General features: G+C 38.6%; 1 protein-coding gene across 1 annotated transcript in view; it reads right to left on the bottom strand.

Annotated features, from left to right (window-relative positions):
* gabbr1a (gamma-aminobutyric acid (GABA) B receptor, 1a) overlaps nt 1–24,579 on the bottom strand; it is a 135,369-nt gene that overhangs the window by 37,908 nt on the left and 72,882 nt on the right. The window contains exons 13-15 of the mRNA XM_074682777.1: nt 15,748–15,993; nt 11,639–11,702; nt 10,675–10,752 (exon numbers count right to left, since the gene is read on the bottom strand). Coding sequence (XP_074538878.1) covers nt 10,675–10,752; nt 11,639–11,702; nt 15,748–15,993 — 388 coding nt within the window. The remainder of the gene's footprint in view (nt 1–10,674; nt 10,753–11,638; nt 11,703–15,747; nt 15,994–24,579) is intronic.

Here is a 24,579-nt window from a genome sequence, read left to right as displayed (position 1 = left end):
TGTAATTTAATATATAAATGAACTGGACAACTTTGGTGTTAATGCAAAGTTGCAGCTTCAGGGTTTAAAAAGTGTGTGTTAACTACCCAATTATTCATGCTCATGCAGCTTTACAGGAGAGGAGTCCGCGGCGAGGAGGTTCAGAGAGGGGCAGATGGACAGGGAGACTCTTTTCACCCTGAACAGCTTCAGCCTATCTGTCCACTGAAAAGTGGGACTTCTCAGGGGTTTGTGTGAGTTTGTATGTGTATGTGTATGTGTATGTGTGTGTGTGTGTGTGTGTGTGTGTGTGTGTGTGTGTGTGTGTGTGTGTGTGTGTGTGTGTGTGTGTGTGTGTGGACTCCAGAGTATGCATATGCCAGAGTGGGCTGCCTATATGCTGTATGCATGAGAAGCACAAAAGAAAGACAGAAAATGCTCCAGAGAATTCCTCTGAGTGATAGGGAGTGCTCCTGTGAGCATACAGTATAAGCTTAGTGTGTGACTGTAGCAGAGTGTGTATGTGTGTGTGTGTGTTAGAAAGAAATACAGAGAGAGTGTGATTGTGTGTGTGTTTCTCAGAAAGGAAGCAGAGCAGGAGTGTCAGAGCTGCGTGAAGCTGATGTGTCAGATGTCAGAGGAAAGTGTCAGTGTCGCCCCCTCGAGGGTCGCAGGGTGTCAAAACGCCCATCATGCTCTGTTTAAAAACTTGTCATCGCCGTCACCAGAGCGATGTGTCTCTGGTGTCATCTGCCTGCAGTGCTCAGTGAGCACAAATCAAGCTTTTTTAAGATGATTTTACACCACTGAGAAGCAATTTCATGATCACGGCAGCCAAGGTCTTCAACTAGGACGGAAAAAACTGGAAGTGTGTTACTTTTTGAAGCAGTCACACAATTTCCACAACAATGATGAAGTATTCAGTTTACGTTTCATCACCCTATGAAATAATGGCCTAAGTCATTTTTTGACGAAAATGAGTTTTTTCCATAAATCATCTCTTGATCATGCTGGCCCTCTCTAGTAAAATCACTGAAACCTTTAGCTAAAAGGATCATGCTCTGTATGCCCAACAGGAAATGGCCTATGTCAAGAGGGTGACTTAAGCTATTTTATTTCTAGCCTAAGTCAAAACTTCAGATTATTTAGGATAAAATATGTGACTTGGGCAATTTAACAAGCTTTCATGATGGCGGCTCACTATCATAAAGGCTAGGGTAATGTTGTGGAGTAATTTAGTCTAAATTTCATAAGTTATAGCTTAATGACAAATTTAGCTACTTCTAGCTAGCTACCTATTCCTGGCTAGCCCACTTATTTCTGTAACCACTTGATGAATACAAGGCCATAATACCCGTCAAAGTTTTAAAATTAAAGAAATGTTTTTGCTTTTTGCTACTTCGCATATGACTGATCTGATATTCGTTTAATTTCGATTGGAGTTAATTACGTTTTGAGTTTGCTTTATGGAATTAGAGGAAAGTTATTGGTTAGGTTTCAAAAAGTTGTCCAAACTGGATGTTGGAAATGGGTTAAGTTCAACGAAAAACCCAGAAAAGAAGACCTGGAGAAGAGAGGAAAGGAATCAGTTTGATCTACCTGACATTTGTTTAATTTTTACTCAGGGTAATTTCAGTTTTGAGTTTGCTCTATGGGATGAAAGGTCAGTTTAAGCAGTGGCGATTGCTCTAAGACTGCAAGGGAAGCTCAGCTTCGCCTAAAATGTCCCCAAAAAAGTGGTGATATGTCCTGCTGTGTGTACATTTCATTGACAAAACATGGGCTAGACTTCCTTCACCATTTGTTCAGAATCAGCTGCCTATCACAGGTAACTGGCTCCACCTCCTTCTCATTCATCCCTGCAGAGTCTCAGCGTTTTAACACAATCGACGCTGAGCGTCTTCTGACTTCAGAGGGGAGGAGTAGAGTGGGTTGTTCCACTGTGGAAACTGGACGGTCATTGGATAAACGCTGGGCTTTGTCCTGCCCATCGGACGCTCAGCGTCTCTGGGGGTCTATGAGTCGGTGGGCTGGCCTGGACGCTGAGCTTCTGTCTCAGGCCAAATCCCTTTTTGATTGACAGTAAAATGAGCCAGTCAGCGATCTTGAAGTATAACCCTCCACCAGAGCATCTTCTGGAGAAAGGAGCTTCTCCTGTTTAAAGCAGCTCAAGTCTGACACCCGCAACACAATTGGCCAAGGTCGTTAAGCAGTCTAGCTCTGCTGGCCATTGAGAGGACATTGGTAAAATCCCTGGAAAAAACGCCTGGTTGGTACGACAGGGTCACAGATCATTTCTTGAAAAGGAACAGAGGGTAGAATTTACGTTTAAATAAATAAATTTATGATGTAGGCCAGAAAAAAATGAGCTTCCCCTCCTTGACTGACCAGCAGCCTCCACTGAGTTTAAGCCAGGTTTAAAGTTGCCTAAGTCAAACTAGACTGATAGAAAAATTGGCCTAAGTCACGTTATTCTTTAATGTTACATGATTGACACATTATAATCTTTGTATGTCAACAATCATCCACTGTCAATCAATCAATCAGTTGTTATTTGTATAGCGCCAAATCATAACAAATGCTATCTCAAGACACTTTCCAAAATTTCATTAACATCAGCAGGTCTAGACCTGTAAATGTTAATGAAATTTTATTAGCAAAAACCTAACATCAAGACAAGATAAGGAGTCTTATCTTATCTCAATCTACCTTGAGTACAGGACTTTGCAGCATTTAGCAAGTTACAAAGGCAAGGAAAAACTTTCCTCTAACGGGAAGAAACCTCAGACAGAACCAGACTCATGTTAGACATGCCTCCATTGTGAAGGCCTTTTTGAATGAAATGATTAATAAATATCATATGCTCTGTATTTGGTAAAGTTTTTTGTGTTTTCCCAAAAACTTAAAAACTTGTCTTAGGCCTTTATTTTAACAGGGTGACAATTTGTTTAAATATTAAGATAAATTTCTCTGAAATTTGCCCCCACACATTGTGAGACTAGGTTTCCTACCTATTGTAGCACGCTTCAATGAAAGTGTCTGTTACAGCTCAGATGCTGTCGACTGAAACTCCACAAAAACACAATGCTGTCACAACAATCCCAAAAACTTCTGGTTTTGCATGGCTCCCAGCAGCCTCCATCAAACACTGAAACCTCTCACCACCAGCAACTATTATACACAGGAAGGAGCTCTGGCATCAGCACAGATAGTGCCCTGTAATTCAAGCTCCAAACAGGGTCAGAGTGATCTCAACTCCAAGACCGAAGAATGGGGATGAAAATAAAAAGCAGACGTAAGAGGGAACCTAAAAGAAAAGCAGCGCTAAGAAAAATGGCGAAAAAGGACAGAGTGTCAGACCTTGTCATTCACACTCAGAATCCCAGAAGAAAGAAAGACAAAACTTTTTCCACTGTGATTTTGTTTTGAAGAAGACACAAAAACACAACTGGACAAGCAAACAACCAAATCTGCAACATCAGAGCCTCTGTCAAGACTGAGGAGGTGTAAACTACCTGGAGGAATGGAGAGGAACACAGCAGAGAAGGAAAATGATTTTAGGTGTTCTGCAAATTCATTCCAACATTTAATCTTGAATTTAACTTTAATTGAAAGAAGAACTCAGTGAAGAAAACAATCCCATCATCCCTCATACCAATCCTCTATCAGTAGGTTACACAGCCCACCAAATGGCCCCAGAAGGGAACAGATGGGCAGTGACAGCCAGAACATCAGTGGGGTTATCGAGTGGGCACCTGCCTTCACCTGTCTCGTTAGGAGAGACACAAGACATCACATCTCACCTCAGGGAGGCTTTACAGTTAGCTCAGGCATCTGAGAGTAAAGGTGTACAGTTTTCAGAGATAAAAACTCACCTTTATTGTTGTATGCGACTTTGAATATTTATCAAAAGCAATTAAAGTCTGTTTTTTAATGAATGATAGATTCAGGAAAAGTTACTTTCATGGCCTTTAAAAGTCTACACAACCCAAACTTGAAGGCTTACTCTCAAAGTCTTTTTATATGAATTATACTTTATGGCATATTTGTCTTTAAAGGCACAGTGAAATCAAACTCAGTGGTGTTCTTCAGGGATAGAGACTCGATTTCCCATAAGCACCATCACCCACTTTTGTAAACACATGACTCTTTGACAAAGATGTGTTTGTTTTGGAAGAAATTAATGGAGATCAGATCTGTTTTCTTGTTAAAGACAATTTTTCAAGATGCAAAGCAGTGAAATAATGCATTTATTAGTAGTTACGTAGTGCTATCGTTACAAACGTGATATCAAGCAAACTTTGTAAACTCAGTGTAGTTTAGTGTCCAGAAGGTAAGTGGACTATCTGTTTAGTCTTACTCCTAGCCCGGTTCTTCTTCTATCTACTTACTGTAAATAGACTGGTCAACGCAAACTCAGATACTGATAGCTTTCAGAAATACCAAATGTTGGCGCTGGTAATCTCACTCAGAGAGCGCAGACCTCCACCAAGCATATTGTGATACACACGCAACACGTTGGTCCTACTTTGATGTTATACTCCCTTTCAGCAGACTGTCTGCTACAATTTGGTGTTAGTTGCAGGTTTGTACGATAATTTGACAGTGGTGGAAACTCATGATGACCCAGTAAATATTTCAATATCGACAGGATCTTGATCGTACTTTTACATCTGTCAGAAATTATAGTGACCTTGTCTTGTATTGTTCTGCAAGGCAATCTGACTATTTATTGTGGATTTATATACACATATGGTCAAAACAGTCGTATCTCACAATGATAAAGAATCCTTTAAAAAATTCCTGGACCCAGACGGTGATCCAGATCACCTTCAAAATTTAATCGCTCCTTCTTTATCCCATTTTGAACATTTCCTGCAAATATCATTAAGATCCATTCTTTACTTTTTGAGTTATATTGTTCACAGACAAACAGACAAAGTCTCCCAAAAACATAACCTCCTTGGCGGAGTGTGGAGGCAATCATGGATCATGAACGGATAAATATATAAAAGTGAGACTATTTTAAGAACACTCATAAAGCTCTCGCAAGGCCTAAACAACATGAAAGTCTGGTTGCGAAACATAACACATACTGATGAGTTTACAGTTGTTGAATCGTGCATTGACCTGGACTTGTCACATATGGGTTATAAAAGTGTCACATCTGCCATATTTATCCTGCCTGAGCAAAAACAAGTGGAGCACATAAAGAGAAAGTTCTGTTATAAAACCTCTTTAAATTCTGTTACTGCTTGAAACAAAACTAATAAGTACAAATGAAGCCTTGTAGAAAAGCCTTCATTGACTTTACAGTGTGTGGCTCTCTTCTTGTGTTTGGATGAGAAGGATATATAATCTAAAGAGGGATGAAGAAACAAAAGAACGAAACCTAAAGTAGGAGAAGCTGTCGTCAGGGAGATCTGTCGCTTTTATCTAATCTGGCTTTAAATGCTCTTTTCCAATTTTAATCTCTTCTGTTGCACTGATAAATGAATTTTTATCTCTGAGTGTGTGTCTGCAGTTTGACATTAAGCAGTGTGAGACACAGTTTATATGAAAGGGTTCTTTCTAACTGCTGCATGTCAAAGAAACAATGTATGTGTGTATAATAGTAAGACACGAGACTTTGTGTGCATGTGTGTGTGTGTGTTTCAGCATCCAGTCGATGTGTGTGAACCATTTAAACCTCCGTCCTTGATCAAGGAATCAGGACAGGGTGTTGCCATGGAGACCCAGCTCTATAACAGTTGCCACAGCGATTAGAAGGAGAGCGGAGCTGAAGTGGTTGTTAGGGCGACCGCGGAGGGAGCGAGAAAGTGAGGCAGGGAGACGCCTGGTAAACACACAGGAAAACAAGCTGAGGGGTTAAGACGTACACCCCTGTGTGTGCTCCACCCTGCCGGAGTTAAAGCCCGCTCGACCCCCCTGTCAGAAAAAAAACACAAACTTTCCCGATCTGAGTCAGCCCAGAGAGCAGGAAACTACTCATTTCCTCTCAACGTGTACATGTCAGCGGGATGTGTCTTTTTATTTGGTAAACAGTAATGCTCACTCTAAAAATAGTATAAGTATCTGGAGGCGGTGGCCTAATATTTTTAAATAAGGAGTGTTCAAAGTGTCCCGATTTTGTACAAAAGAAGTCAGAGTCTTAGTGACCATCATATATTGAAAGCTCATAACATATACAGAAAAATCAGTTTGTGCTGAGAGCAAAAGAAGGAAGAATGCAATCCAGACCAGAGTAATGGCTCCCATTGGCAGAAATCTGACAATTATTTATCTGTAAAAGAAAATCTGCAACTATAGCTCCAATCTGGTTCAAAAAAGGAATTGAATTAAGAATTTAAAGACCGTGTTTCTTAAAATCCAATCAAAATCTAAATTTTGCTACTACCTGTAATGAAAGCTACAAAGTCAGAATTCTGGCTTTAAAGCTGGCTTAGAGCTGTTTTTATTTTTTGGTTTTCATACTACCCCTTTCGTACCTTCGTAGTAGCACACATAGAAATCTCTATTGTTCCTCACACACGTGTTAGAAAACCTTTTTTTAGTCTTTGTCTGAAACACTTCTATCTCTGTGTTTTTCTCTTTAAGGCCCTGTTTATACGACAACGCTAAAACGCAGAATAAAAAACTCTGCAATTACACGGAAGTGCTGAGGAACTGAAAACGCTGTAGTTGGCGCTATAACTGCCTTGTCCAGAAGTCGCTTTTGGTAGATCTCCACCAAAGTAGAGTTGGGCCGATCATCTGGTGTAGTGGGGAATACTAAGTAAGTAGAAGTCGAGCAACTGATGCTTATTTTGTCATAACAAAGGTGCTGTTGTATGCGCTTATGGAGTGTGGAGTGTGACGTCAGAGTTTCCACCGAAAACGCAGGCTTACTGTTTACACGGCAACGGTGTCGGCAGCAAAAATTCCACTATGGAGGCCATTGTCAAAAGTTTGCATCTTAGGTCGGCTAAAACACAGTTTCTATGTTAATGTGAGGCTGAAACGCAACAATACTTTTGTGTTTCACCCTAAAACCTTTGTTATGTAAACAGCCCCTAAGATGCTGTCTCTTTAAGACTCCCTGATCCACAGACCCCCTTCCCTCTGATTGGCTAGCCTTCTGGAGGCAGAGCTATGGGTAGATGTTGGGGTTTGTTTCTCTTAGTATGTGATCTCATCATTTTTTATGAAGTGGGAAAGGAAATATTTTACTGGTCTTACCGCCAAAAAACTTTTTGTGGCTTTTTTCCCCTTTTAAGAAGCCAGACCTGACAACGCTTTCTTTTACTTTGTTCAAATATTCATCAGGATACTGTTATTTAGGCAAATTTGAGCTCCAATAAGTACATCACAAGAAACTATTTTTAGAGGTTACCCTGCTGCTGTTTATCTTCCTATTTACAGTGAAACTGAGACTCATCAGTAACAAATGAACAGGTGTAACTGCAGAGCATGAAAACCTTTATTTTCCCAGACATATTCTTATCAGTGAATGTTACTTCACCTATGATCAAAACACACAGGAGCGTCTCAAGTTTCTAATCCCGTTTTAGGACATCTTGGATTCAAGTTAATAACCGCTGAATGCTGGCTACTTCATAAAAAAGTTGGTTGTTTTGCAAACACTGCTTTTCAAACTCTCAATGGGTCAGAGATTAGGTAAACACTAAAGCTGAAATCAAGCTTCAAAAGTGAAAGCAAGGCGAGCCGAAGTAAACAAAATTCACCTCTGACAATCTGGGGAGCAGGATTCATCTTTGTGTGTTTAAAGTGAGCGAACACAGAGACCCTCACATCTCAACCAACCAAACTAAAGAGCTGCCAGCTGGCCTGGTGAAGGACACGTTGCCTACATGCATACAGGTCAGCGGTCCCTTGCTACCAATGCTGACCTGGAATCACTACCTCCCCTCAGTTCAGTAACGCCTGGGCAACAAATCATCCCTTTAAAAGCCTAAAAAAGGCGTCTCTCCGTGGACCACTGAAGCATGCAGGATTGATTAGTGGCACACTCCGTCCAGGCACAAGTATGTCACCTCTCCAGGGAGGGCGGGCCAGTAAACAACCACTGAATTGGTCTTGGTGTCTGAGGCAAATCAGCAGTAATAGGTTTTCACAGCCAACCCTACTACGGACAGCAGGAGCTAGAGATGGTCGTGGTTTGTGTGACGTGAGCTGGAGCTCCTTCAAACAGCAGAGGGATGAAAATACACTCCTGGTTGGCGAGTCGAGTTGAACCAGAGGTTGTCAGACTGGAGCAGTTAAAGAGAGATAATGTGTATCAAAAGAAACACAAAGATCCTGTATTTTGCTTTCCACTTGTCAACAAGGTCAGTATTTGAAACTTTAGTGGAAGCTGTGGCACAACTTTTACTGAGATTATGAAGGAAGTGTTAAAACTTTTAGCACTTGATTGGTGTAGTTTGGTTAAAAACTGAAGCCACTTGACAGCAAAGTAGCATAGTAACATATTTGCCACAAAACCACAACATGTTGGGACACAGACATAAAAACTCAGATTTTATTTTTCATTTTCAACTGTTACTGGTTTGTTTTCTTTTTTTTTCTACCAAAATCTTGAAAATTTTAACAAATAAGGGTGACATTATGCATGTTTTTCATTATAAACAATTGATATTAAAGTTAAATAATATCATTCAGTTTACTTCTGATTGACTTCTCTGTCTCAGGTAAAAACAGGGTCTTGTGTCACCCTGCTGACATTTTAATTTTCATCACTTTTTGACTATACATATTCCCTGACATAACAACCTAATTTGAACCAGTAAATTGATTGATTAATTGATTTTAATGGGAGTGGGGCTTAAAAAATGGACTCAAATCAATGCACTGACTTTCTGTTAACCTATGAAACACTAGAGGAAGTATGAAAACACTCAAGTGAAAATGGCAAAGCAATTATATGTACCTCCGTACACATTTTCCTTTATCACCCAAAATCACACAGTCAACCTGTTTTTTTGTAACTTGGGCTTTAAAAGAGCCGGAAAGCATGGTCAAAAAGCTCATCTCTTCTTTCAGGATCTGTGTAAATTTTTTCACTTGCCCAAATAGTTTGAGAGTTACGGTCATTTGTTATTTGAGTGCCACTGCATATAGAATCCTATGCAGTACCGTAATACCCTGAATATCATCACAGGCTTTATTTTTTCTCCAAGTTGTTTGAATTTTCATGCTACTTTAAACGGTTGAGGAATTAATTTAGTTTTAAGAGGATTTTTAAAATGTGAGCACCGGGGCTCCCACAGGTTTTAAAGCATTAAAATTGACTGTGATTCTTTGTGGATATCAATATCCAATATCCATTACAAATAAATATCCTGACATCTAAATATAGTAATAAAAAAAGGCTCCTTATATCGCAGATCTTGCAGATCTTCATCAGATTTGAAAGTTTCCTTCATTCTCAGAGTAATCCAGTGCTTGTTAATCATTCATTTGCAAACATGAAGTATTCAGTGTGTTTTGGCAAACTTTTAAAAGCTCTTTATTGTTATATATATTTTTAATTATCAGTCTAATTTATTTTTTCATTTATCTGAATCTTTTCTTAATTTTCTTTTTTCTATTAATTTATTTTTATTTTTTTTGTTTGTTTTTACTTTATTTTTTGCTCTTTATGTCATTTTTATTATAAATCTGTATGTATGTATGAATGCAGGCATGTATGTATGTATGTAAATGTATTGATAAATGTCCATTTTTTTCCCCAAGATATGTATTCATGTGTATATATGTGTGTTTGTGCATATATATATATATATATATATATATATATATATATATATATAAATATATATATATATATATATATATATATATATATATATATATATATATATATATATATATATATATATATATGTATTTTTTTTCAACTTTTTATTTATTTTATTTTATTTATTAATTATTTGTAGGCATTTATCTTTACTTAATTTACATATCTTAATTTTCAGTATTAGAACATATTATTAATATTTATTATTATTATTATTATTATTATTATAATTATTAATGGTAAATTATTTGCTTGTTTTTCTCCATTTTATTTTGTTAGCTTTTCACTAATCCATTGCATTTATTCATTCATTCTTTTGAATGCCTTTTTAATTTTATCTATAAATATATATATATATGTATGCCCTTAAATTCAGAACCCAAAACTGAATAAAAGAAGTGTGGAAAACAAAGCACTTCATGTGAAAATGTAAATAAATGTGGGCTACAAAAGAAGTTTTAGCCCACAGGTGATTCCCCACGGAGCGAAGGGGATGTTGGGGAGGTGCAGTTGTCTTGATGTTCTCTGAAGAGAAGCTCTACAGATGATGAAACCTCACGTGTAAGCTCATCACACCTAGCTGCTGCCTTGTTTTGATTACTGTACATCTGCTGCGCCAACATTTCAACACGTGTTAGACATGGAGTGTGAAAGCAGCTCGTTGTGGGCAAAGCGTCAGCAGACAAATAACTAGCTTCACCAAAACAAGCGGTTAGAGAAAAATCCAGCTTAATTACATATCATCGAAAGAGTAGGAAGAGTTAAAAAAAGCAACACTGAGGAGGCCTGACGTCCTCCGTGCGAGGATGTGACCCGGTTGACTCATGACAGGCTCACAGACAGAGGACAAACACAGACACAGGAAGCTGGGTGAAAACAATGTCGTGAATCAGTCTTACCAATCCAAACATCGTTGTCAAACCAGGAGAGGTTCTTCTGCGAGCTGTCATAGTAACCAATCTTCTTGTAGCTTCCTCCTGTATGAGTGACAGAGAGAAACAAAAGAAAAAGATGAAGTTTAATTATCATTGCCTGTCTGATTCATTTCCTCTCCTGGTGTTTTTGATCAGAATCAACAAAACAAAACTTGACAGAACTGATTAAAATTCATTTTCATACATCCACCATTAAGCTACTTTTCTAGCGTTCTTGTGTTTTCATATTAATCGCATGAGTGGGCACAGAAATATAAACACAATAGAGGGATAAAAGAATCAAAGGATGAAAAGGTGCACAAAGAAGGACAAACAAAGAAGCACCAAGGGGAGAAGAAGGAGAAAAGGAGAGGGGGGAAAGGAGCTTATGTGGCAGCCTTGACCAGGAATACTGATGAGGTCCCACAGTGATTCAGGGATGCAAGTCAGGTCGCCTCATTGTGGATGTCAAATTACCTCGACACCACAACAGGAAATATGAGGCAGAACGTGAGGGGGAAAGGGGCAGGATTATAAATTCTCATCCTTTAGGACACCAAGGAGAACAGAGGTAGAAAATAATCCTCAACCTCATCCTGCGCGAGGGAAACTCATTAAGTCACCGGTGACAAATAGGATGCCGTTTGCAGAAACAGCTTTAAACGAAGGCTTGTGCCCAATTAGAGCCCAGCTTTGAGTCAACACATTCCTGCATTCAGCCCATTCACATGTGCCATTACAGGACTTTTAGAGCAGCCGCAGTAAAGGCCATGAGAGAAAAACAGAACGCCAATAGAAGAGGCGTCTGCTCTGAAATGAGCTGAGAGCAACAATCAATACATGAAAAATCCAGTCAGAGGTGATTATTTTGATGAATGGGCGACATTTACAGTTCAGACTAGATTCTGCGACACAACATCAGAGAGAGGACAGTGTGGGAGTGTTTTACCTTGCAGTTGCTCGATAAGAGTCATTGCCATCCTGGAGCCCTGAGCATCAAACACCACTTGGCCCTGAGACAAAGACAAGAGGAAGATTTTATTTTTTCAACAGCATCGTTTAGTCCTCCCTTAAAAGAAAAGTGGGGCATTATGATGCATACACTTATTGGCTTTTCTTGCTGGGAGTCATTCCAGATGATTTATACCACTGTCATGTGCGTACTGTAAATATGAAGCAGCAGTAGCTTAGCTTAGCTTTGTAGAGAGGAGACAAGGAGAAAAAGCTTGCCTGGCTGTACTTCAGATGTAGCAGTTTCAACAGATTGTTATTGATCCATGGATATTATCAGCCAAATGGGCCTATCACTGGTATATGGGTATTAGGATAGATACTTATACGGGGTATATGCTGAAATCCTTAGGTTAAAATCAATACCTTTTTAAGACTTTTTTAAAAACCTTTCAAAAAGTCTTGAGACCTTATCGCTACTTTAAGCTGCTGTAAGCAACCGATCTTTGACAGTTGCAGTTTGCATTTTAACATAAATTAGGTAAGCTGAGAAGGAATAAAGCGTGAAAGAATAAATGAAACTAAAGGCAGGTTAATTGAAACTCCCATTCCCACAAAAATGAACAGCTGTTATTCAAGGCCAACTTGCAGAGAAAAAAACAAGAATTTATTTCATCATTGTCATCGTCAAAATTTGTTCCAAAACAACTGAGATCAGGGGAAGCTTTCTCTAAATTGTAAGAATCCAAGATCCCAGGTCATCAAAAGTCTGAGAAATTTTCTCAGAAGGCTTGAGAAACTCTTACGATTGAGAGAAATATTTTGAGATGCTAAAGCTTTTTCTAGATCCTCACACTGGTCTGTGATGAGTATGACGAGCAGAATGAACGTCCAATCAACAGGTGTGGTTATTTTTGAAGGTTCAAACCCTGAAAACATTTACGAACCAGATGGACTATTCCAGTGGCGGATATATGGAACTGTCTGTCTGGCATGTCAGGTTAGTTCGTAACGGACGCGAGGAGGAAAATATTCATGGATACATCAGGAGTCAAAACTTACATAACAACAAAACTTAGTACCTCATAACATTATGATTATGACTTTTTAATACTTTTTAAGGGCCTTAATTTTCCCACAACTGATTTATCAACTTTTAATACTTCTTAAGACCCTGCGGACACCCTGTTATAGATACAAAGTAGTATGTCAAAGTTATTTTCAGGGCATAGCATGCAGAAAACATGGGGTTGCCACCTTTGCGACAGAAAAACAAGAGACACCCTCACAACAGTAGAGTGGGGCACCAGTTGTGGTAATTTATTACTTAAAGTTTCATATCAATATGAAAGAGGTTTAAAATATTTTTTTCAAAATGTGTTCAGTCCTGTCTGTTCTTTTGTTGTTGTTTTTTATAATCATGAATAATACTGGTTATCAATATTGTATTGAACTTTTTTCATGTTGTATGTATGTATGAAATGTCTGTATTCTTGATGTATTAGTAAGAAATAACCAATCTGAGAAAATATATTCAGTAAAACACTGCAGCAGCTCAAAAATGATTCATAACTTCTTAAAATCTGATTCTGTTGATTTTTTAATAGGACTGACTTTTCCTGATTAATCTTATTTTATTAGTTATTAATAAGATTCCTGTACCTGAAGATGCCTCAGGTATGAATAATTAATTAATTAAAATCAACCAACCAACAGCTGTTTCTAGTGGGCAGACGCCAACGCATGTTGAATTCAGGTGGAGTGATGCTGCGTTCAAGGAAAGATGAAAATACAGGACCAATTGCGTCCTGTATTGACTTAAAACAGGAAGCAACCTTTAAGTGCAAGTGCAAATAAAGGACGATTCCGTATTTTACGGGACGGGTGGCAACCCTAAGAAAACAGGACTTTATTCAAAACACCTGGGAAATATAATGCATGTACAAATAACTTTTGGCTTAACCAAGACAGTGTGAGGTCACTGATCATTTTTATTAAAATTGTAGATTGTCATAATTTCTCAAACCCAAACCACAACACAGAAATTGTACAACCTGAAATCATTGCTATAGCATAATGCACAGCTGGTGTTATTGTTGTTTTGATTCAGATTTACCTAAAATAGTGTGCTGTTAATTTTTGTTAATTAGTATTTATTGCACCAAAACTTATTATGTAGACTTTTTGTACTCCCTTTCAGTCATTTCTTGTTTCTTGTTTGTTTTGTGAATCACAAAAAGGCTTTATTTTTCTTCACCATTAATGTCGTATGAGGAAGCAGAGCCGGCAGATTAATGTCAACACACAGACACAAAAGAAGGCTTTTTTCACACATACAATACAAGAGTGTATGTTTAAAGGCGGTGTTTACATGCAGCAGTAAGGTATTATAAAAATGTACGCACATTTTGATCCACCTGCACTGATGATCATATCCTTACTCATCTCATTTCCATTAAAAACATTGTTTAATCTAACCACAGGTGGGCACAGCAGTGTTAATTATGGCAGTTAATTTAGATTTAGTCTTTCAACGAAAATACCTGATAGTTTTATTCTGTTTGAGTCGATGAAAAATTAAACACTTTAGATTAGTTTTAGTGAAAACTGTAACTTTGATAGTAGTCAAAACATTTTCTCTTTAAATTCATTCAAGTAGCAGTTCAAGGATTGGTATTAAGGCTGTAGGCAGTGTTTAAATCTGCAACACTTCTCTGTCTCCTCACACTTACACACAGTGTAAGAATTTGGCCTGGACTTTCCTCCCAATCTATAGAGTAAGTAAAGGTTGTTACACGAGGGTAAAAGTTGAAGAGAATTATTTTTACTCCAAGTAAAGCAAAAGAAAAAACTCTTTCTGGGGAAACTATGGCTCAATTTTTAACTTTGAGCTTCAAATAAAAGTGCTATGGAATGACTGTACTTAAAAGCATCTGTTTTAACATGGGTATGTTGCACAGACTGTCTAATTCAATGTGTTTGACAGTTTATCAAACACCTATTACACGAATGTCTGTATTTTTACAGATTTAGCAAAAAACTAAAATCTTATCAAGTGTTTTTGTCTTGTTTTAAGTAATTATTGTCTTGTTATACTTGATATGAGCCACATTCAACTTATCAGTCCAGAAAAATGTCTTGTTTCAAATTATTTAAAGACAAAAATGAGGTCTGAATTGCTTGGAACAAGTTGAAAAAAATATGCCAATCGAACAAAAGAAATTTGGTGGATAATTTGCTTAAAACTAGAGTAATGTTTTAATACAAGTAACTTTTTTTTTGTTCTATTGGCAGATTTTTTTAAACTTGTAACAACAAATTCAGACCTCATTTTTGTTTTCTAATAAGTTGAAATAAGACATTTTTCCAGACAATTCAGGTAATTCTGGCTCAAAAGTCTAAAAAGACATTTTCTACTCAAAATAAGACAAAAACACTTCATAGGACTTAATTGTTGAATTTTGTAAGGAAAAAATATCATGGATTTTTAGACTGTCTTTAACAAAAACAAAACCTATGCAGGTCAGACTTTTTGTCATCAGTGAATAATTTTAGCTCATCATCTTCATCATGGTAAAATGGGTCAGGACAAACCATGTAAAAGCAAAGTTTTTATCCATCTTCTTTCTCAGGTGAAAAAACCTCTCTCTTCATGCAACTAGTGACAGGAATTCTGTCTGTCTTAGAGATCTGGATATCAAATGGGATATTAAATCAGACATTTCATGCATGTTTTGACCTTTGATTTGAGTGCATGTATTTTACTTGCATGCCCTCAACCTTAGAGTCGATGCTGTCTGCTGCAACAGTGCTGCGTTCCTGCAGTGAAGCCAAGTAATGCAAAAATGACATCAAAAATGACTACATTTATGGGAGGTTAAATATTTGTATATTGATTTTTAAAAGGACTTTCCATGTTGAAACTTCATAAACAAATAATGCTGATAATAAATGATTTAAGGATGATGTGTGATGTGTCCTCTTTTGGCTAACTGTTGTAAGCAGCACTTTATTTAATTCTTTCATTAACGCAGATTCACATTTCATGTTTTTATCATCAATAAAGGATGATTGAGGTGAACGATCATCATTAGGAATAACACTTACCGAGACACCTTCAAAGGAGCTGGTGTTGAGTGCCCTGTAGATCTCAGAGGTGATATCCGGGTTGTTGTAGTTAAAATCCTCCAGTCGGCGACCCTTAGCCTTCAGTGGCGCGACGGTCTTATTTAGGGCCAAGGCCAGAGCCCAGACAGCATCAAAGGCAAGTGGGGCCTCCTGAAACCCACCGGTCTCTTCAGGGTTCATCCCTCCCAGACGAGACATCAAGGCTGCGATAAATTCCTGTGATGTCTGACAGAGACAGGACACAGAATATCAAGGAAATGAAAAGCAGTATTTCAAACGGGAAATGCATTTAAATACATCTATTATTAGACACTGATGCAGCTACCACTGAGGGGCAAAGAGGAGGAGAATGTAAAAGGAAAGCTGCAGCAGACCATTTGCAGGATTATTTGGATATATCTAAAGTTAACACGTTATTCTGCTAAAGCTCAAGCTTTAAGAGTTTCCATGTGAGGGATTTTTTACGTTCGGATTCAAAACTGTGTTTTTAAGACTAAGTAACTGTAAAAAGTTTCACAACTTCATCATGATTAAATATAGATCAAGAAGTATCAGTGAAAAATATAAATGAGTTTGCCGAGTATTAACCAGTGCTACGTCTGGATTCACAATAAGAGTTCAGTTTTCCCTCAAGGTCACATCGCATTAGCACTTGAGCTAACCATGTGGGGCATCTGGACGACAGGAGCTCTTGGGCTGGCTGGAGGGCATTTGGCATTCAGACTGGAGCCCGCCAAGAAAACTAGTGCAGAGTGACATTTAAACTCTTTTTTAAAAATGTCTTGAGATAACATTTGTTGTAAAGTGGAGCAACACCAATAGATTTACTGAAAGATTGTTGAAAAAGAAGACAGGACAATTTCCTGGTTTGCTTTTTGCAGGCTGTAAGAGGAGAAGATTTGCAACCATTAACCACCTGTACGTGAAACACAAAGACGAAGCTAGCAGATTAGCTTATGGTGCTTTGCCACCACATGAACTTCCCCCAGGAACAACCCTTGGTCCGGCCTGAGGGGAAGTACTTTCCAGATGTTTAGGAACCTTGGGAGGCAAGGCCTGCCAGCTAAATGTTTCTGAATCACAATAACACCACGAACAGCTATGATTGACTTGGTTTAATAACTTGTCTTCTTTGAGTCTGATAGTGTGAAAGTGTCCCTGCCAGCTCTCAACGTTCCAATTTAAAGAGTGACCCTATAAACTGAGACCTTCAGCTGAATCTGTCAGTGGATATCCAGTTTACAACAGCTGTTTGAACACAGAAGAAGTCCTTTGGGAATGCATCCTAGTAGATAAGCATAACATCCTCATCAGATAAGTATTTAATCATGATCTAAAACTATTTATGAAGGACGCATCCTGTTGACAGTTGTATACAAACAGGATGTTTTTTTTAAGCCATAACACCAGCCGATCTTCAGTGTCTTTGTGCTTTAACCTCTTAAGACCCAGCGTCCACATATGTAGTCATTACATTTCTGCCTCTCAGACCCATGATACTTCATTTTTTTAAAACTTTGACCAATTGGCCACATTTAGGAACACTGCCCACACCATCTTTTGGTGAAATCACAACATTACACCCATTTTGGTGAAGAAAAAATGTATTTAAGTACAATAACACTAATATCATAAACTAATAGAGAACTAATCACACAAATATTCAAATTTCCCGTACAATGACCAAGTTTGGTTATTATATTTGTTAGGTCTTACCAATCCCAAATAGCAAGGTGAATTAAAAATTGCACACCAGACAAAAGCTAGGGTCTAAAGATCATACGGATACGGATACGGATACGGATGGAGCCTTCTGTCCACGCTCTGCATTCATTTCATCAGTATTTCTGCACATTTCCATGAAGCCTACGGCTACCAACCAAATGGAGCAGTACCACTGGAAACCATGGGGGCAGTGCTACTGTTACTATCCAATACGAAGCTTAAGTGAGACACGAAGAAAAAAATAAAAATGGCGGAACTTTCGCGATGTATTTAACTGCTTCAACGACCACTGCCTGCTACAACACTGCCTCTGTTTTTGTCTTTTATGCAAGCAGTACATCATTAATACCTCATCCACAGTCACCGTGCTTGTTTTTGAGTTTTCTGGTCATAAACTTTTGACTCTGGGCTGCCCCCCCCCCGGTGGATGTATTGGTTAACTGCACTGCCGACGTAAAGTATGTATAGAAGTATGTGAGCAGAGATGGTGACATCGTTAGAAACTGGTGGATACATTTTGGTACGTAAAGAGAGTATAAATGAGCCTTTAGGTGGCAGACCAGGCTCAGGCTTTGAGCCAGCAACGACTTTGCCACTAGCCCTTTTCACCTTAAAGCGTCAACAAATCCATCTGCAGTGCAATAAAGTACAATTAAAATTAGCACAGGCTGGATGTGGTGCGATACATTACGACACCTGCCTGTCTTCACTTTTATTGGCGTCATATCTGCAAAATGGCCTTTGTTGTCGTCTAACTGCCCTCTATTGGTCTGGTGGTGTGTTGCAATTACCTTTTTTTTTTAACTAATATTTTGGTCTCTGGCCTGGTTTACATGATCTACTTGGATCTTCGGCCCGTGGTATAAATGCAGACAATTTGGTTCCTGGGAATGTTTTACCTGTAACTAAAAGTTCCTGGAACCTCCAGTCAAAATAACACCTTTTACATTAAACAGGAGTTAAAGCAAACTGTTTTTTGCCCCAACTTTTAGCTCTGTTTTATTCTGAATTTGAAAAAAACTGACGATACAAGATGAATGATAACAAAAAAGTAGCACAATGACACACAATGAGTCGCAGATTTACAGAATTCATGTTCTGAGCTACATTATGATCTGGAAAGGTAATTTCCTGAAAATCTCCTTCAAACTTAAATTGTGAAAATTATTGATTTACTTTTAACACAGTTTACTATAAGTAGTAAGTGAAATAGACACGAAACAAAAATGAGAGTTCAACTTGTTTCCTAAACAGATCTGGATTAGCTAAACCAACTCAGATTTGCCTCGATAAGCTAGGCTAACAGCCTGCTAGCTGGGTCTTTATATTCAGTGTATGGACATTAGAGTGGTTTTAATATTCTCTGCAAGATTGCACTTAGTGTTCCTTTTAACATGTGAACTTTTAAATATATCCTGCACAGACCAAAGAGTGGAGCCAAATCATTTTTTCACAGGTTTGTCACATACAGAGGCTGCAGTCCTCAAATATACACAGCCCCTTTTTGCAACTGTAAGAAAACAGCCAAGAGTGAGCAGAAGTGTGGTTTCTAAGTTGGCAACTATAATACAGATTTTGCTGGAAGATGTCTTTGGGGGGATTTTTCTCTTCTTTAGATAGCTCAGCTGACAAGAGACAGAAGATGTGAGGAGAACAGAGCGGGGTGAGACATGCAGCAAAGGCCAGGGCCAGGAGTTAAACCGGCCAGCGAAGCCTCTGTACATGAAGCATGATTTAACTGCCAACCAGCGCCATTAAAGAAGAGGTTCTTGTGATTTTACAGCTTTTAACTGACATTTAGAAGCAATTAAGAGATCCAGTCATTAAAACTGTCAGATTTTGACATATGGCTACAGAGGGGGAGAGAAGCTGTGTCATCTCTCCACCTCGCTTAAAGAATACAAAAAAAGAAGATATTCCTTCGATGTTTTTCTTTCCTCAGAAGTTTACATTTCAAGGGTTGGCAAATGTGCAAGAGTCAGCCGGATTGTGAAAGTATCTAACTGCATAAATGTGCATGATTATGCACTGCCAGGCTTTGGATGCACACGTTCCTTATCATTGTAAGTATTCAGATTATTTGTGAGGCTTTTTTTGATAAGGCTGCTTGAGAGACATGAAATGTGGGAGGAAGGAGGGGGAACGGCGTGCAACAAATCACATCAAGGTCAGGGATCAATTCTTTGCCCAGTGCGGCAACGACTGTAGCTTTTGACAACAAGTCTGTCAGTTTATGTAAATTGTAGCGCCCCATTTGGACAAAGATGTATCACATTTCTCTCTAAGGTGATCCCTTTGCAGCAGTTTCAGGCACACAAACAACAACATAAAAATCACTGATTGTGTTTTTGATGGTCCTGTGTGATCATAGGTCATAAAGGGATGTCTTTTTTAATTTCAAAACAAGAGAAAAATCGCTCAAGGGGCTTCTTTCGTATTTTATTTAGTTGCATAAAACCTGAATCTAACAGTTTCACTAAATACAAGAAAAAAGCTTATACCAAACATTGCTCTCCCTTTCTTTTAAAACTGTTTGGATTTGTTGTGAGGAAACCTCATAAACACTATCTCCCTCCTGAAAGCAGGGAAACATGTATGATGAGGGATCATTGCTCACAATCAGAGGGTCCCTGTGGATTCTCGGAGGCCAATTAAGCCTACACCCCCTGATTTAGTTAAGTCAAATTTACCTCATTCAAATTCCACCTTGGCGTTTGGCATTTAAATGTTCTACCTGCTGAAATCTCGCTGACAAAGTACAATTGCAGACCCTGCAGTACTGGCGCACAAGCTTCATTTGAGTGCTCTATCTAGACGAAATACGCCAATTTCCAACTTGGAAATTGAATTTGAATAGATTGACTAGGTCCTGGAGTTCTGGCTGTAATTCTTATTGCCCGTCTAGCAGCACGTCAACAACTAAATCAGCAGGTAGTGGCAGGTGCTGCATGAATATAAACAACAGCTGCTGATGAAGTGTGAGAGAGGGAAGGGTGGTGAGGGGAGGAGAGGTGGAGAAGGTGCAGAAAAGGAGGGTGAGGAAATGATAAGGAGAAGGGAAAAGGAGAGGTTGGTTAACAAGACGAATGGGAGAATGATAGCACCTCAGACCGGGAGAGTCAGAGAGGTGGAACAATGTGGGAGAAGGAGAGAGGAAGAGGCCGTTTAATGGGATTAGAGGAGGTGAAGAGAGGAGAGCCACGGCTGAATGAGAAGCAGAGAATGACTGCTACCTGAGAAGCGATACGTAGGTGAGGAAAATGATAAAGACGCTCAGGAGGAGTGTGACAGTGGGACACATCATTCCTGCTCCCATAAATCAGCGCTTTATGAAACACAATATTGATTCAGGTCAAACGCAGTTCATGAAGCCATGAAATTGTTGTTCTCAGTCTCTGATATTTCCTTGAAACGACTCTATTTCATGGGAATCGAGCCACTTTACATAAATGACAGAAGACATCCCAGTTAGTGAGGGAAGAGCTGAATGAGGACAAAAAACAGAGTTATCCAGAGTGTGTGAAGACAGAGTGCTGTATACTGACTGACTGACTGATTGACTGATTGACTGACGGCAAAAAGAGCAAAGTTCAGAAAAAAAATTCAGCTGAAGTAAAACTTAAAAAATGTTTTTTTTCCAGGAATCTTGAACTAAATATTGTAACTCTCTGTAGAACACACTTCAGTTGTTAACACACTGCAGGTTATATATTTATATATCTAATAATAAACACTCCCTTACGTAAGGAGCATCACATCTGCACTCTATCACCTTTTTTCTTTTCACCTTATGTGTGCATGGTGACACAAAATACAGGCGATAATTGGAGTTCAACTTGTTTCTTTTTTTAGTCCAACAGTTGCTTTTCATCAGTCAACGTCTTCTCTTGCAGATTTACTTGTATAAACTCATGGATTGTGTAATTAATACAAAGTCTTTATAGTTTTCTGTTATGGCTGTCTTAGAGTTTTAGTGGATTTCAAGCTCAAGTCAAGCCAGTTTGTGATGATTTTGGCGCCCCCTGTGGACAAAACATCTTGTGTAGCTAAGTTTTATAAAAGCACAAGTTCTTATTCTTGACAAAGAAGTCTCATCATACTAACTTGAAACCATCATTTCTTCAGCTTTTTCTGAGTCCAGCAGCAAACATCCTCCATTAGTCTCTAACAACGAGAAGTTGAGAGCAGTTATGAAAACTACTTTCAGCCAAGATCTATTTTATTCATGCTGCATTTATATCTGCAAAAGGAACTCTTTCATTTCTTGGTCCATTACATGAATACTGCCAGTTCAACTTCTTCTAATCGGTTTCAGTTCAACGAGTAGACACAAGGATGATTTTCTTGTGTGATTTACTCACAATTCATGGGTCTTTGGTTTGCTGAAATAACAAGACCATGATTAATATTTTCATAAACTTAAAATGAAAACTTTGTCTTCAAGAAGAGACAAAACAACTTCTTGAAACAGAAGTCTGATCGTTCATTTCAGATGGCCAAAATACACCAGATGCATCTCTGGTCCGTCTCTGCACCGGATCTTTCAGTCAGCCTTTGATACTGTTCAATCCCGCCTGACTCAGCTTAAATTAGTGCTGAATGCAGATAAATCAAAGATCATACTATTTTCAAATGGAGATCAGCTCCCACCCTACCTTCCTAGGTTTTCAACTTTTAATGGGGTTGAAATTGAAATGGTAATGTCTTATAAATATTTAGGCATTCTTCTTGATGACAATCTATCTTTTAAATTGCACATCAACAAACTTGTTGCTAAGCTGAAACTTAAATTGGGTTTCTTATTCAGAAAGAAGTTGTGTTTTTCTGTAAAAGTCAGAAAACATTTGATCACCACAACATTTTTACCCTTGTTGGACTATGGAGACCTGCTTTTTATGAATGCTTCTGATCAGTTTTTGAAGAAATTAGATACTGTATATTAATGTGCCCTGCGTTTTACTACTGATTGCAGCTATCAAGTTCATCACTGTTCCCTATATGCTATTGCACATTGTCCTTTTTCATTTATAAATCTATTCTTGGACCTCTTTCTACATACCTGCGTTTACACATGAATAGAAACCTTAGCTGCTATGGCCTGCGCTCTCAGAATCATATCATATCATACGGCTGCACGTCCCGAGAGTCACAACTGAACTGGGCAAAACTGCTTTTACATTTTCTGCCCCATCTGCCTAAAATGATGTGCAGAAGGACTTGAAATTGTTGTTTTTATGTAGTGTGTGTATCTGTGACTGTAATTTGTTTTATTCTCTGTTTTGTGCTGCCGTCTTGGCCAGTGAGTTTTTTACCTGGTTAAATAAAGGTTATCATTATCTGACAGGTCTCTATTCAAGTCAGTGAGTCAATGTGTTACGCCCTGGCTGCGTCACAGCTCCAGCAGGTCGGAGCCCCCCAGATCAGTCATGCATGCCCTTTATTTTCGCCAGATGCTTGAGCAGTGGGGTGTCAATTTACACAAGAGATCCAGTAGGACAGGAAGTTGTGCACCGAACACCTGTCAACTTTTGAAATGCAAACAAGATTGTATCTAACTTGATTATAACAACAAAGCAACATAAGGTTCGTTTGAGGTTTTACAGCCCAACATGAATGAGGTGAGGATCATTAATAGGGCTGGGACAATATGCCCAACTCATTGCCCAACTCCCTGCTTAAGCTGCTGCCCCCGCGACCCGACCCCGGATAAGCGGAAGAAGATGGATGGATGGATGGACAATATGCTATTCTTGCAATTCATTTCTATTATGATTTTTGGGGTGCTGATTTCAATTGCAGTTCTTTAATATTCATGATTTTTGCCATTTTCAGTTTGCTTTTTTGACACTAGACCATGTGAAAAAGTGAAATGATGATGATAATGTCTACAGACTATATCAGGGACCACATTTTCCCATATGACCCAAATGTTCCAAATGACCATCACGTGAGTCAGAGGGCAACATTTCACCCTCTACTGGAGAAAAGTGGTAACTTTTTTCCAACCCAGTTTACAAACAAAGACTAAAATGAAGAATTTGAATTTGAAAAAAAAAAAAAAAAATTTTATAAAGAATCCTGATTTTGATATTTCCTGACCAAAAATCCCGATACGCTTTACGATTTTTTCTTCCACCCTTAATTATCAATGGAGAGGGAAGAGCAGGAACTACTTGGTCTCAGAACTCTAGCTGTCTGGTGGTCCTGCTACATGCCGGACTAAACAAGCAGCTGGTGTGTGTTGACAGATAAGAGAGCACATTGTCGTCACGCAACAAAGTGGAGATGGAACTGACAGGGATCTGGTGTATTCCCCTGTGTGGTGCATTCCAGGAAGTCAGGAAATCTAACTGCTGATTAGCAGATTTGTTGCTCACGTTCTGACCTGGAACAGTTTGTTGGCTGATATGAAAAATCTGTTCAAGAAGATCAACAAATCCTTGTTGGATTACCGCCAGTGGGAGCTGGGATGTTAGTGCAGTGTTCAGCCTGCTTTTGCTCTCCATAAAAACACACCACAGCTGCTGATGCATGATTGGTCAGTCAACAAAAGCACTACAGATGAAGACCAGGATGCTTCCCATGCAGAAACTGCAGACCCCCATGAACAGGCTCTGCATTTCAATGACAAATCTGAAGAAAACTACTCACCCAGAATCTTATCAGGCATTATAAATCAATATGAAGAAATAAACTAACTACTTCCTTTTAGGATATGAGTAACTATTTCTGATATTTTTTCTACTTCTCTCTGTATTCTCAATCTTTATGTGTTGTGTGCTCCGTCTCCTCTGCTTTGGTACCACTGAAAACACAAGAGAGGACTCTATTTCCCACTTGTATGACAAAGCGCAGATGTGCTTTCTATGATGTGGTTATATGCTCATTAAACACTTGTATTGGACCTAAGTGCGTTCAGTGTTTTACATTATGTTGTATTAATTGTGAGATGGTTTAATTCATTCACTAGAGGACGTCATAAGTAGTCTAAGCTGTTTCTGCTCTCATTCATAACCACTGATGAATAACAAAGACAAATTGATTTTTCCACACTGTAATTATGCGGAGTGTTAACAGCGTTTTCTG

This window comes from Halichoeres trimaculatus, unplaced genomic scaffold (assembly GCF_033239565.1).
Source record: "Halichoeres trimaculatus isolate MK-OKI-2021-1 unplaced genomic scaffold, fHalTri1.1 fHalTri1_scaffold_12, whole genome shotgun sequence".
NCBI lineage: Eukaryota > Metazoa > Chordata > Actinopteri > Labriformes > Labridae > Halichoeres > Halichoeres trimaculatus.
The sequence above is the reverse complement of the archived record's forward strand: the minus strand, read 5'-3'. Positions and strand labels throughout refer to the sequence as shown.